Source organism: Dermochelys coriacea, chromosome 11 (genome assembly GCF_009764565.3).
Source record: "Dermochelys coriacea isolate rDerCor1 chromosome 11, rDerCor1.pri.v4, whole genome shotgun sequence".
In the NCBI taxonomy this organism is placed as follows: domain Eukaryota; kingdom Metazoa; phylum Chordata; order Testudines; family Dermochelyidae; genus Dermochelys; species Dermochelys coriacea.
Window position 1 is genome coordinate 28,564,301 of NC_050078.2, and position 15,026 is coordinate 28,579,326.

Sequence of the window (15,026 nt, forward strand, 5' to 3'; positions counted from 1 at the left end):
AAATTTTTTTAATGCAGTTCATTTTTATACATCTAAATTCCATAAAACAAATCCATAGAAATTAGGATACTGTATGCATGCGGTCTGCATTTTCTTTGTTAAATGTTTCTGTTCACAAAAATAACACCACTTTTTTTCCTTGAAAGCCATTAAAGCCGAGGGAGAGCAAAACATGCAACACTGTACACATTTGCATAGTATATTTTACCCAGCATGCCTTCTAGAATGCTACACATACAGTATCTATGTAAGTAAAAATAGGAAGGGGCAAATCAGCAACAAAGAAAATATAAATGTATACTCTTTTGGTTTAATAAAGGCAATAATTTTTTCTACCATAATTAGCATGAAGTGGCCTCCATTGATGTAAGAGGGAAAACTCCCTGCAATGGCAATGGAAACAGGTTTGGCCAATAATCAGAGACTGACTGGGAGGCAAAGAGCCCAAGGTCCATGGTTCAGAGTTTGGATGATTGTTTTCACCACGTTATTTTACCACATCTATTTTTAATGCACATACAGACTTATTTGGCTTGATTCTCCTTCTACACTGAGCAACACCATTGACTTCACCAGTGTACATGGGAAAAGAATCAGGCTTATTTCAGATTTATACACATTTTAGGCCTGAGCATGCATTCCTTGCATATATAAAACTCCTGGTAATTTCACTAGAAGTTTTAGGTGGGCTAATATAGACCCTTTAGTAGCTTTTACATAGTTCAACCCCTCTCCCCAATATCAGAATAGTATGCAATAGCAAAAATGCTTTTATAGCCCCAGGATGGCATTTTGTTTGAGATATTTTCATTTCCATTACAGACCTTGGACTACAAATATGATTAATGGCATATTCTTCAGTCCTTTATGCCAAAAAATTATTAATGAGCGCTAATCAAGACCTCACTTATAGTCATACAAATTCAAAATTTGGGAGTAGAAATAAGAGAAATGAGTATAACAAATTTTCTAATTTTAAAAGACTGATTTTTTTTTACTGAGTTAACATTGAAGAGATAAAATTTAATGGAAAAATCAAATTACATATGCAAATTGCAAGACTGTAAAATAAATTGCTGAAGAAGTGTGAGGCAGCAAGTTAAAGTGATGGAAAATCCAATAAATCCATTGAAACTGGATCAACAACATACCTACTTTTTCAAAAATGCAATGGCAAATGTAACATGAATTTCTTGTAAATTTGTGCTATTACAAATGTGCTTTTTTTCCTTGCTCTATTTTTTATATTATTGGCAAAAAATATATATACTATAATTTTGTACTGTACAATATAATTTCTTGCTACATTACTTTATTTTCTAGTACTAATACAGAGTAGAAGTAATAACAAAGGGTTATTTTGGCAATAGAATGCTCTTTTTAATTATGTCCCAGAAAATATTTGTAAGGCATTTGATAAACAGTATGCAACACTGTAGGCCAGAACTTGCAAATGCTTATTACTGGACTTAACATTAATAAGCATAATGGTCAGCAGTAAGCATTTTCAGGATCCAGCTCTAGAAAGTACAAACAGTAGTTCATTGCTTAAAAATTGTAGTGGCAGTACCAAAAAGGCAAGTCTACTGTGAAGCAGCACTAAGACCATGCCAAAAGGTGTCAATGGTTGCTCTCACCTTGGCCACCATAATTTCAAAGGAAATAGCTACTAGATGTACCTAAAAAGAATGATAAAAACTCTTAAGTTTATTATTATTATTATTATTTTTATCTTCTTCCAAAACACTTCACTTGGATCCCAGGAATTGAAGAAAGGAGGAAGTTTCTCTAGAAGTATACATAAGCATATTCCACAAATCAGAAAAATATATTTGCCTCCATTATTTATAACAAACTTTTGATCCTAGGTAGAGTTTACAGCCCTTTGTCCAAATTCATTCATTTAGATATTTTCTATGATATTATCAAAATGTACCATTCTTTTTCTACATAGAGTATGTTGGGCTTAAATAATCATAGAACAAGGCCAATATGGACGATTGCTCTTAAAAGGATGTATTCCCTTTTGGCAATAAAGTATAAAGATAGCAGGAGATAGCTTTCACCAAATTTGGACTTGGCCAGGTAACTGTATTTTGTAGCCCCATTATTATCAGTTGAACTACTATTTAAAGGCATGAGAGATTATTGGAGCAAAATAGATTATAGCTGAATCCATTTATCCAAACTAATCATGCAAGTTGGGAAACATAACCCAATTTTCAAACAACAGGGCTTTTTTATGGATAAGAGGAGTTTGCATAAATCAGATTCTACTGTACACAATTTTGCATCCAATTTTTCATTCACCAGTCAGGATGTGTACTCTGCTTTAAAAAAATTCAAGAACAACATGGAGTCACGGCCAGGTTTCATAACTGCTGAATCCAGAAATCAACATATGAGCAAAGGATAAATTTAATTTATTCCTATATAAAGCAAATGGACTGATCAAATAGCCAACTGCCCGAGTTTACTCAACTAACTATACAATAAGGACCATTAAGTGTGTGCTTCTGAGAATGATACAGAGGAACATTAGCGAGGGCTGTGAACCCAGGGAAGTTTAAAGAAGGATGTGGAATTGAGACCAAGGTGAATTCTGAAGATTCGTCTGAAATGGAACTGAACTTGAAGTTATGGACCTGTACACCCCTATGGTAACTACCATTATCTATAGAAGCAGGTAGCTTGTGGCACAGAAAAGAACTACCTTAAGCATTCATTCTCCAGTAGTTTCTTGGTCTTAAAATTACTTTCCTCCCTACTTGCAATCTTTATTCTCACAAACACTAGCTTAAAAAGCAAGGAGCAAAGAAAGGATGTAATACTCAAATGTCAGTTATAAAAGGAGCTTTAAAACCGGGTATGTCTACACTACAAACCTAAGTCGACCTTTATTAGGTCAACTTACAGCCACCACAGTAATTACTACTGTGGTGCATGTGTCCACTACCCCCCTTGGGTCAGTTGTGCGTGTCCTCACCAGGAGCACTTCCACCGACCTGAGGGGCAGAGTGTGGGGAGCTGAGAGCCCAGTCTCTCAGCTCTGCTAGCAGCTCCCTACCAAAAGCTTGGCTGGCCCACAGGCTCCCGGGTTCTCCACAGGCTTCTGCTTCCCTGCTCCCTGCCAGGAGCAAGGGGGAAGGTGCCCTGGGCTTCTCGCCACCCCATTCCCTGCTGGGAGTGGAGGAAGCCACCCTGGTCTTCTTGCTGCCAGGGAGCAGAGTCCATCTGCCCTTCTTGCCCTCCTGCTGCCCGCTTCCACTGGGAGCCAGGTGGGCTCCTCGCAGGGAGCGGGCAGGGGGACACTTGGACTTCTCACCCCGGCTCCCAGCTGGGAGCAAGGTCCAGCCACCCAGCTCTCCAGGGGAGCAGGGGCTTTCTTGTCAGTTTCATGGCTCCTGCTGTGAAATTGACAAGACTGTGGATGTAAGGGACACAATGTCTACACAGACAGGGCATCACCCTAATTACATGGCTCTTATGCCTATGGTGGAGGGGGAATTATTATGTTGGTGTAGTAGGGCACTTACATTGACTAGAGGAAGGCCGTAGTGTAGACATTGACATAAGGAGTTCAACATAAGCTGCCTTATGTCAGCCTAGTTGTGCAGTGTAGACCAGCCCATAGCCAAGTGTATTTCCACTTGAAGCCAAACCAACACTAACATTCTGAGTACGATTTATTGGCGTGTGTTTACTGAAGACATTGGGAATTTCTCTAATCTCAGGTGCACCTGATTTATATCTGGCTTTATAAGTGTAAGTCAGAAATATGGGAGATCAGAATCAGGCTCAATGTTCTCTAGCAAAGAGGTAGCATAAATAGCAAAAGCTATTGCTACAAAAACTACTCTTGCTTTACTGAGTACAAAAATAAGTAGTCAGGGTGCAACTTCCACTTACTTCAATGGAAAACTCACTTCTGAGGGCAAAATCTAGGTCCTAGGGTCATAATATACATGGATTTCTAAGCAGAGTGATCCACTAAACTCAATAGAAAGTTTTGTTTAGAAAATGATGACATGATATGGCCCACAGTATTTAAGTTAAAATGACTTCAAAACAGCTTTAGTTATCTTCTTTTTTTAAAAAACAATAATTTCCTAATATATTATATGTCAGAAAATGTACCCAGTTTACAACTGCCTGTTGCTCAACTACATAAATAGCAAAAGAGATGAAAAAATTCTGTAAAATTAAAAAATAATAATTCAAGTTTGAGGGGAACAATTACAATTCTTATAAATATTCGCTATATTTTAAAATTAATTCATTCTTCAATTATAGTCAGGCAAATGAATGCATTAAAGCATACTGTCTTTAGATGATCATGTCACTGAGATTGTCATATCAGCATAGGCTATCACTGCCTAAATTATCATTAACCCCAAAAGTCTTAAATAAAAACCTATAAAAATAACAAAGAACCATCAACATTTTATAAACATTTCTAAATAAATACTTGTGTATATACTGGAGTGTTGCAGTAGAACCCTGATTGTTACTATAATCAGGTTATAATAATCATGAGAAATTATAGCAGGATTGAAAAATTAGTCTTATTCCTACTCATTCAGGACTACATTAAATTTCACATCTTCACATAAGCCATTGCATAAAAAAACCCACACAAGATGGCTGGCTAACATTGTAGAAGTTCTAATACATAGTTTATACTACGAATTTAAATGGCCTTAATCAGCATTGCAGCTCTTATTATTTTTCGTTTCTTAAAAAATAATTTGTAAAAGAAAGATTCCCAATAGCATTTACTCACAATGAAATGTATTCCTGTCAGCATTTTATATAAACACATACTTTAAGAGTATATATATCTCCCTGCAAAACAAAAGCAAAACAAAACAAGCAAACTTTGATGATATTTAAGTATTAGAATGAGGGGGTATAAATCATACAAAAAAGGAAGGTAAATTTAAAATAAACCTGCAGAATTAAGGTAAACATTCAAAATTTTTCTTCAAGACATATACATGAATCCTTTCAACAGGTTATTTTCATAAGAACGTTAAACAAAAGTGGTTTTGGCACTTCAGACAATGCAGTAGGTGGATTTTGTGCATGTGTGTTGTGGGGATCTTTCCCTTTACTAGCATGACATGGAAGACTTTAAAACAAGGCTCCAAAAGGCTTTAAAAAATAAATGACATTTTTGTCTCTGAAATGATAAAGCAGTAATCTCATTTACTAGAAAATACTAGTGGTGTTGCGGCTACCTGTCATAAAATGCAAATATCTTCAAGCAGTTAATGATCTGATTCCTAATCCTACTACAGAATAAAGATAAACAGCTGTCTAATCTAGGTTTATACATTTCAGTGCATTCTTTGCAATTAATACTTTAATGCACACACAAAAAAACTGTCAAAGCTTATAGAAAAATGTTTTGCCTAATACCTTCTTTCTCATGCAGATGTGTGCTATACATGTAACAAAGACTTGAAAATATTATTGGAGAATGTTCCACTGTGTTGTAACATAAGTTATTAGAAATTGCAGCATATGCCACCACTATGAGGGCTGATCCTGCATTAGTATCTCAGGCCAAACTCACACTGAGATCAATAGGAGTGTAACCTGAAAAAGGGCAGCAGGGACTGACCCTATATGTTAATTCTTAACTTTATTACTCCAGTGGATGCAAGTATTTTATGTTTTAGTTGTTGACAATTGGCCCAACTGAATCATCTAGTGACAGATCATTAAAGGTGTCTTTCATGCAGTAAACCTGTCCAAAAAGCCAGAGTTGCATCCATTATCTTTTGCTGTTAGAGACATGTATTATTTTGGGTTGTACCAGATATGTAGTGAATTACATTTCAAGTTGTCATCACTAAGCGGATACTCAGGCTCACTAGCGGGGAAAAATATCAAAAGCATCTTTGTTAATTGGTCCGGAAAGTAGAAGACATCATAACGTTCAGGAAATTTGTTTAGTGCTACATGCTTTTATAGCCTACCTCTAAGGAGGCTTTGGGAAAGAAACAGGAAAATATAAAAACTTAATTACTTTCATTTTCAAAAAATAGCTTTGACATGAACCAGCATAAAATAATATTTTACACATAGTTCTGTCAGTTTTAGTAAATGCATGCAGTGTCTGGGGTGTTTTAGAAAGAGTCTATGCTTAACGACACCAGTGCGTTGTATAAAATGGTCAGTTACAATAATTATTTCAATCATATTGGACCTAAGGCTTCAATGATAATGTAAGATATAAGTCTAACTATATAAATGTATCCATGAAAAAAAACTGAAGAGTCAGTAGGTGAAAAGCAGTGTTCATTAGAAGTAAGGCAGCAAAATCTCCAAAGACTTTATCATAGTTCTTTGAATTAAAAGTGTCAGCTCTATAATTTTACAGTGAGCAGACCTTCTGTGGTACTCTATTCTGTTTTTATTGCAAGTTGTATCTTTCAGAATCTTTGTTTTATAATTTACAGGCATTTTGAAAAAAAATTCTGCTTTTATCAATAAAATTTAAATGATGTGGCTAGGGAGGGTTCTTGTGTGATGCTGAAATTTTCAGACATTGAAAGAGGGAAACTGAAAAATGTGAAGTCAAGGTACTCAATTGTGTGGGAATGTAAATACAGTACATGCTATACGTGTGGTTGGGAGAATGGATGAATTTTCCATTTGATATGGCAGAACATGGAGAATGGGAGAAAAAGCATCACATCTCTACTGTTTGATATTGGATTTTGTGATGATGAACCGAAGAAAGAACAGCCATGTACTCTCAAACTCGTCATTCCTGCTAGGGTTGGGTTTGTTCGTACTCCTACTGGTCTCTTCAGTGTTGCTGAAGTTCATATCATCATTGCTGACCACAACAAAAGTGTCGGTACTGACTAAACAAATGAAAAAAAATTGCTGCAACGTACGTGCCAGGAGAAAAAAATAAAGAAATTTTCAAACAGGAAAGTACTTTGAAACTGCTGCATTAATTTGTGATATTTGGCACTACAAATGGTTTACATTTGGTTAGTCTGAAAAAGCCATTCAGGAAAAATGAATATACATTACAATGTTTTTATTCTAACCTTGAGTGTAAATTTAGCTTCCAGCAAACATACTGTAGCTGATTTTTGGCTGATAGTGGTTAATTTTCTATTTCTTCATCTGCATTTTTTTTCAATTGATTGCAACTTGTTCAAGTCAACTTTCCAGTCAGTTCACCCAAATTCCAACAAGAATTGGTTTATAAATTGGTTCCAACTGGAACTGGTCATTTGGAATTTCCAGCACAGGAAATTGTTTTATATGTGCCTTTATAAGTACCCTAAATTACAAACTGATGTGTTTAATATCGAACGAGGAAAAAAGGTACTGCTATAAATGCAAATGCTGTACTACAAAAAATCCAGGATGATTGGGCAAGCTAATTTCCTCCTAAACATCAGGGCATGGTGAATTTCTTCCCCTCTTCCTTTTTTTAAGCATCAAATGACAGCAGCTTGTAACTACAGTAAAACCGTGTTACACCTGCTAAATTAAGATGATTTGTTTTTCCTAAGCTATGTTATGGAAAGTTGTCAACTAATGAATACTATTTTTTCCCAGGTTCTTAAACTCAAAGCCTATGTCGTGAATCATGGCTATATCCTCCAGGCGATCCTCGGTTCCTATGGGGTTTGTAAGTGTCCTGGTAAGAGTCAGAGTACTCTTCTTCCACAAGTGGGTAATGATCTCGGCTGTGTTGGGAACTGGAAGACAAGCGGTTCCTGCTCTTCCGAGCCCTTTCATTGTGATAATTTTCATCAGAGGTCATTAGACTTCTTCGTTCAACTGGAGAGTTCTCAGTAGAGTGGTTGCTATGTCTCATACGCTGGCTCTAAAAATGTAAATGAATGTAAGGATTAATACAGATACCATTTTATTTCACCTCTTGTAAGTTAGTTGTGAGCCTCAGTTTGAGGTCCTTCAGAATCCATCCACGTTTGTAATTCCTTTTTAATAGTAAAATTTATTTGCAATAGGAGATGGATGTGAGAATAGTCTGATTCCCAAAACTGATAGGAGACCAAACACAGCATAATACAAAGTATTTTTCTGATATTTTTATATGCAATCTTATACATTTTTACAGAGCACTTTCAGTAAGAAGTGACTAGTAGATTGATTTCAGAGTACACTGCACTTATCAGTTCTTCTCCCCAATCATGAACATAACATTCATATTTCCATTTTGATTCCTTTTAGTAATTTGTGATGAATCTGTGTGTTTTGTAAAAACTTTCTGAAAAGGAGTTTTTGGTTTTTCCAAAAGGTGCAGCTCATTAAGACTTATTTAAAGATTTTTAAACTATGAGCTAATAGTGTATAACCAAATACTCTACAGGAAGGATAGCTGAAGTAGTTAGATGTTAAGTGATTTTTATAACTAAAACATAATAAATATTTCAAATAACTTGCACAGAAACTCCTTGATCAAGACCATTTACCAAGTAGGGATTTGGCCTTTGTTGTCTTTATGTTTCCATAGTGATTGGTTAATATCTAACCATGTGTGGTCACAAGATCAAAATTAGTTCACATTGTTGCCTCTGAACTGGTGCAATGAGGCAACAGTCCATATTGACAGAACAACAATCCATCCAATATCATCAGACGTGGTCCATTATTACCACTGTTATTCTCTCATGCCTCCACACAACCAACTTTAACAGAAATTCAAAAGGTTGATCAAGCACCAACTTAGCTGACTCTTCTTTCTCTCACCATTTTGCACTCAATATCCTTTTTCCGATCCAAAGGCTAATAGTAAAATGCTACTAGTATGTTTGTATTCTTATGATCTGAGATTTGTATCCATTCAGATTCTACTGTATGGTCCTCTCAACTCAGAATTTTTCTCTATTCTATGCAATCTTTCTGGTACAGTTCTACTTTTCACCTACATGACCTAATCTGTTTTAACTCTATAATTCATAGCCAAGTATTACATTATCCCAAAGATTTTTGTCATTCCAATTTGTTTCAATATCTATTGTGGCAAGGTCCTCCTCCATTGCCAGGCTCATAGTTTTTATTTTTGTTTAATGTGTCTTTTTAATCTTTGGTTAATATGTCTTCTTATTTAACTCCTTGGTCTAACATCTACAACATCTCTGCAATTTATCTCTGTGAATGCAACTTGTCCCTCCCCCCCAGTTACTTTGTAATATATGCTCTTTCCTTTACTGGATGCAGAGATATCTTTGTATTACTGGCTTGATTTTGTAGTTATTCTGATCTCAATGTCTTCACCTCTTCTGGGTGTGGAACATATTTGATGTGAGTTAATGTTTGTAGGTGTTGTACAAAAGATAACCTCTTATCTCATAATGTAAGACTGTATGATAACTCATATCTGGCCTCACTTGAACAGCTGGGTTCAAAACTGGGTCCTGCAGAGATAAAAACATTGAGCTTCCACCACTTGAGCCAAAGGACTTAAGTCTATTAGCTGGAACTTGCAGAATCCAGCCTTGTCTGTGGACCAGCCACTAGAGGGTGACAAAACTCTACACACTCAACATGGGTTGCAACTGCATATGGTTAAATACTCTATTTGAATTTTACATATTTCTAAGTTGCATTGCTCCTTGTATCTTGAGCTTCAGACTGGCACAGTTTATATATATAATATAAACAAGTAAATTAAGTATATGCAATGAAACATAATTAAAGTTGTGTATGCAATCTTCACTTTTGTTTCTCCTGGACTTGAGTGCATAAATGTACACCTGTATTGCATTAACATAGGGTTTTGGCTTTTTTGCATTCAATTTCCTAGTAATTTAAAGGTACTATAGCTGATAAGGAAAAACGTCATAAGGGCTTAAAGTACTGTAGTAAATACTTAAAGTAGCAAAGCATCTATGCTGGTTTAATTCCTAAAGTCTGTATAAGTATTTCAGTCACCTTATGGTGTCAAACACTTAAGTGATATAATTCGTCAGATGGCAAATGTCTTGAAAGTGGTGTAAGATATAATCACTTAAGATAATGTAAGTCCTTATTGTGATACAACCATGTCAACCCAACTTTCTAAATGGTCTGAAACACTTAAGTGGCATTGTAAACCAAATCCTGCAGTCTTTACTCAGGCCTAATAAACTCTGGGTGAAATTTACCCCTCTGCAGATAGCTTGCACCATTCAAGCCTTCATAATTTTGCTAAGGTGGGTAGTAAGGGACAATGCATAGACCTTCTGCTGGCCCCTTGCATAGGAGTAATTTTCATCTTCAATGTAAGTTTTCCCTATGTAAGTGGAGCAACATGTCACAGGCACTACTGTCTAGAGGTAAACAAATACCAGAAAAAATGCGATGGATAGCCATAATTCTTTAAATGGATTTGCTTTGGCTATGCCCGCACTCCTTTTAGGTTTGCTTAGGTGAACATTCAAGAGATGGCATTTTACTGATATGAATGGATGGCAAACTGAAATGTTACACTTAAGTGAGCATGGAAACAATATTTTACAATTGTTCATGTGATTACTAATGCCAGAAGTGCTTGTGCACTCATCCAATCAAGGAAAATAATACCACATAATTTATTGGGCCTAACAGAATCAAAACTGTCTATCTGCAGTCAACTGTGCAATTAATCCACAGAGTAATTTTTATATACTTATTGAATAAATTTAAATAATCAATCAATTTGAATGTTGAATCACTTTATTCAGAAATTATGATCTGCCTCCAAATATTCCATGAGCAAAACAGAGGTTAAATTTTTCAGGTGAATTATGCATTACAAATTATTTGCTCAGCTCTATTGCTGACACATATTAGCAAGTGCACATTCCTCAAAAGTCACACACACATGCAGAACTCTTTCTGAAACTTTCAGAATTAATGAAAAAAATGTTCACTGCATTCCCTCCCGGTCTTGCATCTTCAAACATTCATAACTGTTATTTCAAACACATTTTTTTCAAACTTAGTAAAGCACGTACTTCTCATTAAGGACTATTTACATGCCACGTTTGAAGTTTCAAAGTTCGACGTTTTTGAGCTATCCCTGTGAAAAAAAAATGGTCAGAATTTTTTTTTCAATGGGAAAAAATGTATTTTATTCACACTCAATGAACTCAAACAGATGAAAGGGATTTTGCTGAAGCTCTACCTTAGGCCAAGCATGGAAAATTTTGGCCCAAAAGATGAATGTTGTGAAAAGTTATGAGCACGTGAAAATAACAGAATAAGATCTGCAATCTTAACTATAGTATTTCTTACCAGCAAAACTGCTATCATATTTTACAAGCTTATTTTCAGCCTGAAAGACTCTTAATTCTAATGGCACTTTCCTCACATAAAAAGATGCAATTTTGTTATATAGCTTTTGACAGAGTGCCATTTATCTCAGTTTATTCTTCATGCCAAAAGGAATTATGGGTATTATATTCCCCATTAAGACCGAACACCAGTGCACTCCATTAATAAAATGTTTCCCTGTTGAATAAGTGGGTCTATTTTGCTTTCTTACTGTTGGCACTTACCTAACAGCAAATAGTAATTAATGAAACAAATACTGGATACAGTCTATAAAACATATTATTCTGTTTTCCTATAATGAATAAAACTGACCTGTATTGGTGACTGGGGGTCAAGATGCATATTCATACCTGTAATCCAGAGATTGCAGTAGGATATGGTGAAAGTGCAGTCGATCCTAGGTTTCTTCCAAGAAGAGGAGTCATAGGTGTGCTACTGGTGGTATGCGTAGCACGCCAATATGCCTCTAGGTATTCTGCCAAATGTTCACACGCATCCTCAAGCTGATTTTCATCCAAAATGACATCAAACATTTCCTTTACACAACAAGAAAATGCTAGTTCAGTTAATTTTTTATGGGCAGCAAAAGAGGGACACCCAAATGACCATAGGTTCATAGAAATGTTGGACTGCAACAGACCTCAATAGGTCATCTAGCACTCAAGGCAGGACTATATAATAACTAGACCATCCCTGACAGGTGATTGTCCAACCTGTTCTTAAAAATCTCCAACAACAGAGATTCTACAACCTCCCCAAGTAATTTGCTCCAGTGCTTAACTACCCTTACAGTTAGGAAGTTTTTCTTAATGTCTAGCCTAAATCTCCCTTACTGCAATTTAAGCCCATTACTTCTTTTCCTATCTTCAATGGTTAAGGAGAACAATTTACCACCCTCCTCTTCATAACAACATTTTACATATTTGATGACTGCTATTTCCCCCCTTCCCTGTCCTCTCTTCTCCAGACCAAACAAACTCATCTTTTTCAATCTTTTCTCATAGGTCATGTTTTCTAGACCTTTAATCATTTTTGTTGTTCTCCTCTGGACTTTCTCCAATTTGTCCACACCTTTCCCAAAGGGTGCTGCCCAGAATTGGACACAATACTCCAATAGAGGCCTTATCAGTGCTGAGTAGAGTAGAATAATTACTTCTCATTTCTAGCTTACAAGGCCCATGCTAATACAAAAAAAAAGTTAACATTCTGGGATGTAACCATATTACATTGTTGACTCATATTTAGTTTGTGATCCACAATAACCCTCAGATCCTTTTCTGCGGTATTTTTTCCTAGGCAGTTATTTCCCATTCTGTATTTGTGCAATTGATTATTCTTTCTTAAGCATTTGTCCTTATTGACTTTCATTTCATTCTATTTATTTCAGGCCCTTTCTCCAGTTTTTCTAGATCATTTTGAATTCTAATTCTGGTTCTGAACTCTGGGGATGACTCATATCTCTCTGATAAACAAAATCCTGATTCTGAACTCAGATCCAGAATTGAAACTGTGAAGCTGAAGGACATCTCTATTCTAGTTCATACAATTTACAGTTATATTAGCAACGGCATTTCTACTTAGCATAACTGCTATAGTTCAGGACATACAGCTGTTCAAACATTCACAGCTAGGAATTCTGTCTACAGCACCTACGTATGATGTTTATGCATTGTCTTAACTGCCTTCATTTATATCTATATCTATCTGTCCAGATGGCCCTGTACCTGTTCTTAAATTGGTGAGGTTTTACAAGTTATGATTTCCTTTTTTTCCCCCAGGAACTCATTCATTGGTGACAGTACTTAAGCACCAGAACAAATACCTCAATACAGTACCTCAGACCTGCTGACACTTATATGCCACACAAAGTATATCTATTGTTGAACACCCAAGGAATGAAGGACATACAGCTCCTGTGACTTTCTGGCTGCCAAAAGGGCAGCTTATATGCAGCTAGTGTTTTCATATTCTATCAGCAATGGAAGTGATTTAGAGCTGTACTAGATGAGTGGATTTTTATGAATTGCAAGACAGGCATAATAAAACAAATGCCCATTTTCTGAAGAAAACATATTTTCATGAATATTCACAAATTTAGTCCATTGAGAAAATTCAGCATTTTCAGCAGTGAAGTTTTGCATCTGTGTCTTTCCCCTTCACTTTCAATTCAGTGGGAAAATATACCATGGAACTATAGTAGGAATAAAATAAGGACTGCATGGTGCAGGTGTTATTGTGATTGGTACAGTAAAAATACACACACAAAACCACATACTACTCTGCTCTCATTCCCCTTACACACACACACACACACACACACACACACACACACACACACACACACACACACACACCTTTATACCTATATAGACATGTAACTACACAATATATGTGAAACTGACATCCATATGGTAAATTGTTTCATCTGATGTCTGCCCACTAATCCAGTCCCCACAACTTTCTCTAACCCTTTAACTGCCACTTTAATTTTTTTTAAATCAACTGACTTAATAAATGTTTCCTCCTCCACCCCGCAAAAGTTGAATTAAATCCCCACCTCCTCCAACTCACATACTCCAAACATGAAGACTGCTTGAAACCTAGGATGGGCAAGATTCAGTGCTAATCTAGTGATCGCTTCTCTGTACATAAAAACAGTATGATGTTACAATTAGTTATTCTGCAGCCCTACAGGACTATATGTGAGCTCTATCTCACTGGCAAGTGTAGATTTCCAGTTTCCAAATGGGAATCACCTTTGCTTCTAGCTCTAGGGGACCCGAGATAAGGGAATTTAGTCATGACATATTTAACTCCTGAAAAACTATTTTATGACTGCCTGAGTCATATACAAATGGACTTATGATAACGAAGAATTAGTGCAGGGGTGGTCAACCTGTGGCTCCGGAGCCACCTGTGGTTCTTCAGAAGTTAATATGCAGCTCCTTATATAGGCACTGACTCCGGGGCTGGAGCTACAGGTGCCAATTTTCCAATGTGCCGGGGGGTCCTCACTGCTCAACCCCTATCTCTGCCACAGACCCTGCCCCCACACCACCCCTTCCCGCCCCCTCCCCTGAGCCTGTGATCTTGCTCCTCCCCCTTTCCCCCCAGAGCCTCCTGCACGCCAGGAAACAGCTAATTGGGAGGTGCGGGAAGGCGCTGATTGTGGTGGGTGGGAGGCGCTGGGAATGAGTGCGGGGAGCTGATGGAGGGCTGCTGACGTATTACTGTGGCTCTTTGGCAATGTACATTGGTAAATTCTGGCTCCTTCTCAGGCTCAGGTTGGCCACTCCTTGATTAGTGGGTGAAGGACTATGAAAAATGGTCCCAGGAAAAAGCTTTAAAATTCTCTAAACCATTCCTAAAATAGCTTTTTGTACCATCTTTTCCTTATACAGAAATCATGCTGGTTTACTGCAGTATGAGTGTTCTATTGACACTTGTCTGAGTTTACCGGCAACTCACACGTGGCTTTGCCACTCATGAGTAATGCATCCTTTCAAACACATGCTGATAAAATCATGGATTCCACTATATTACACACACGCACGCACACACACAAAAAACACTAACACAACATTATAAATGTTGCAAAGTCAAGCACTTAAAAGTTAGGAAATGCCAGAATTAAAATTATCTGTACACATAAGCCAAAAGCACACAGAACTTTTGAAAATAATATGAACATGCAATGTGGTATTTGGACTGTACTGTCTGTGTTTACTACA

General features: G+C 36.7%; 1 protein-coding gene across 7 annotated transcripts in view; it reads right to left on the minus strand.

Moving 5' to 3' along the window:
* Positions 1-468: 468 nt before the first annotated feature.
* Positions 469-15,026, minus strand: part of CACNB4 (calcium voltage-gated channel auxiliary subunit beta 4) — a 191,124-nt gene continuing 176,566 nt past the window's right edge. For 4 of the 7 annotated variants that reach the window (XM_038422294.2, XM_038422295.2, XM_043505119.1 and 1 more), the window contains 2 exons: positions 11,646-11,831; positions 469-7,861 (listed from right to left, as the gene is read on the minus strand). In XM_038422294.2, the coding sequence (XP_038278222.1) occupies positions 7,601-7,861; positions 11,646-11,831 (447 nt within the window). In that variant the 3' untranslated portion in view covers positions 469-7,600. Of the gene's footprint in view, positions 7,862-10,976; positions 11,042-11,645; positions 11,832-15,026 lie in introns of all 7 variants that reach the window. The other 3 variants (XR_005295661.2, XR_006277939.1, XR_006277940.1) reach the window with 1 other exon arrangement.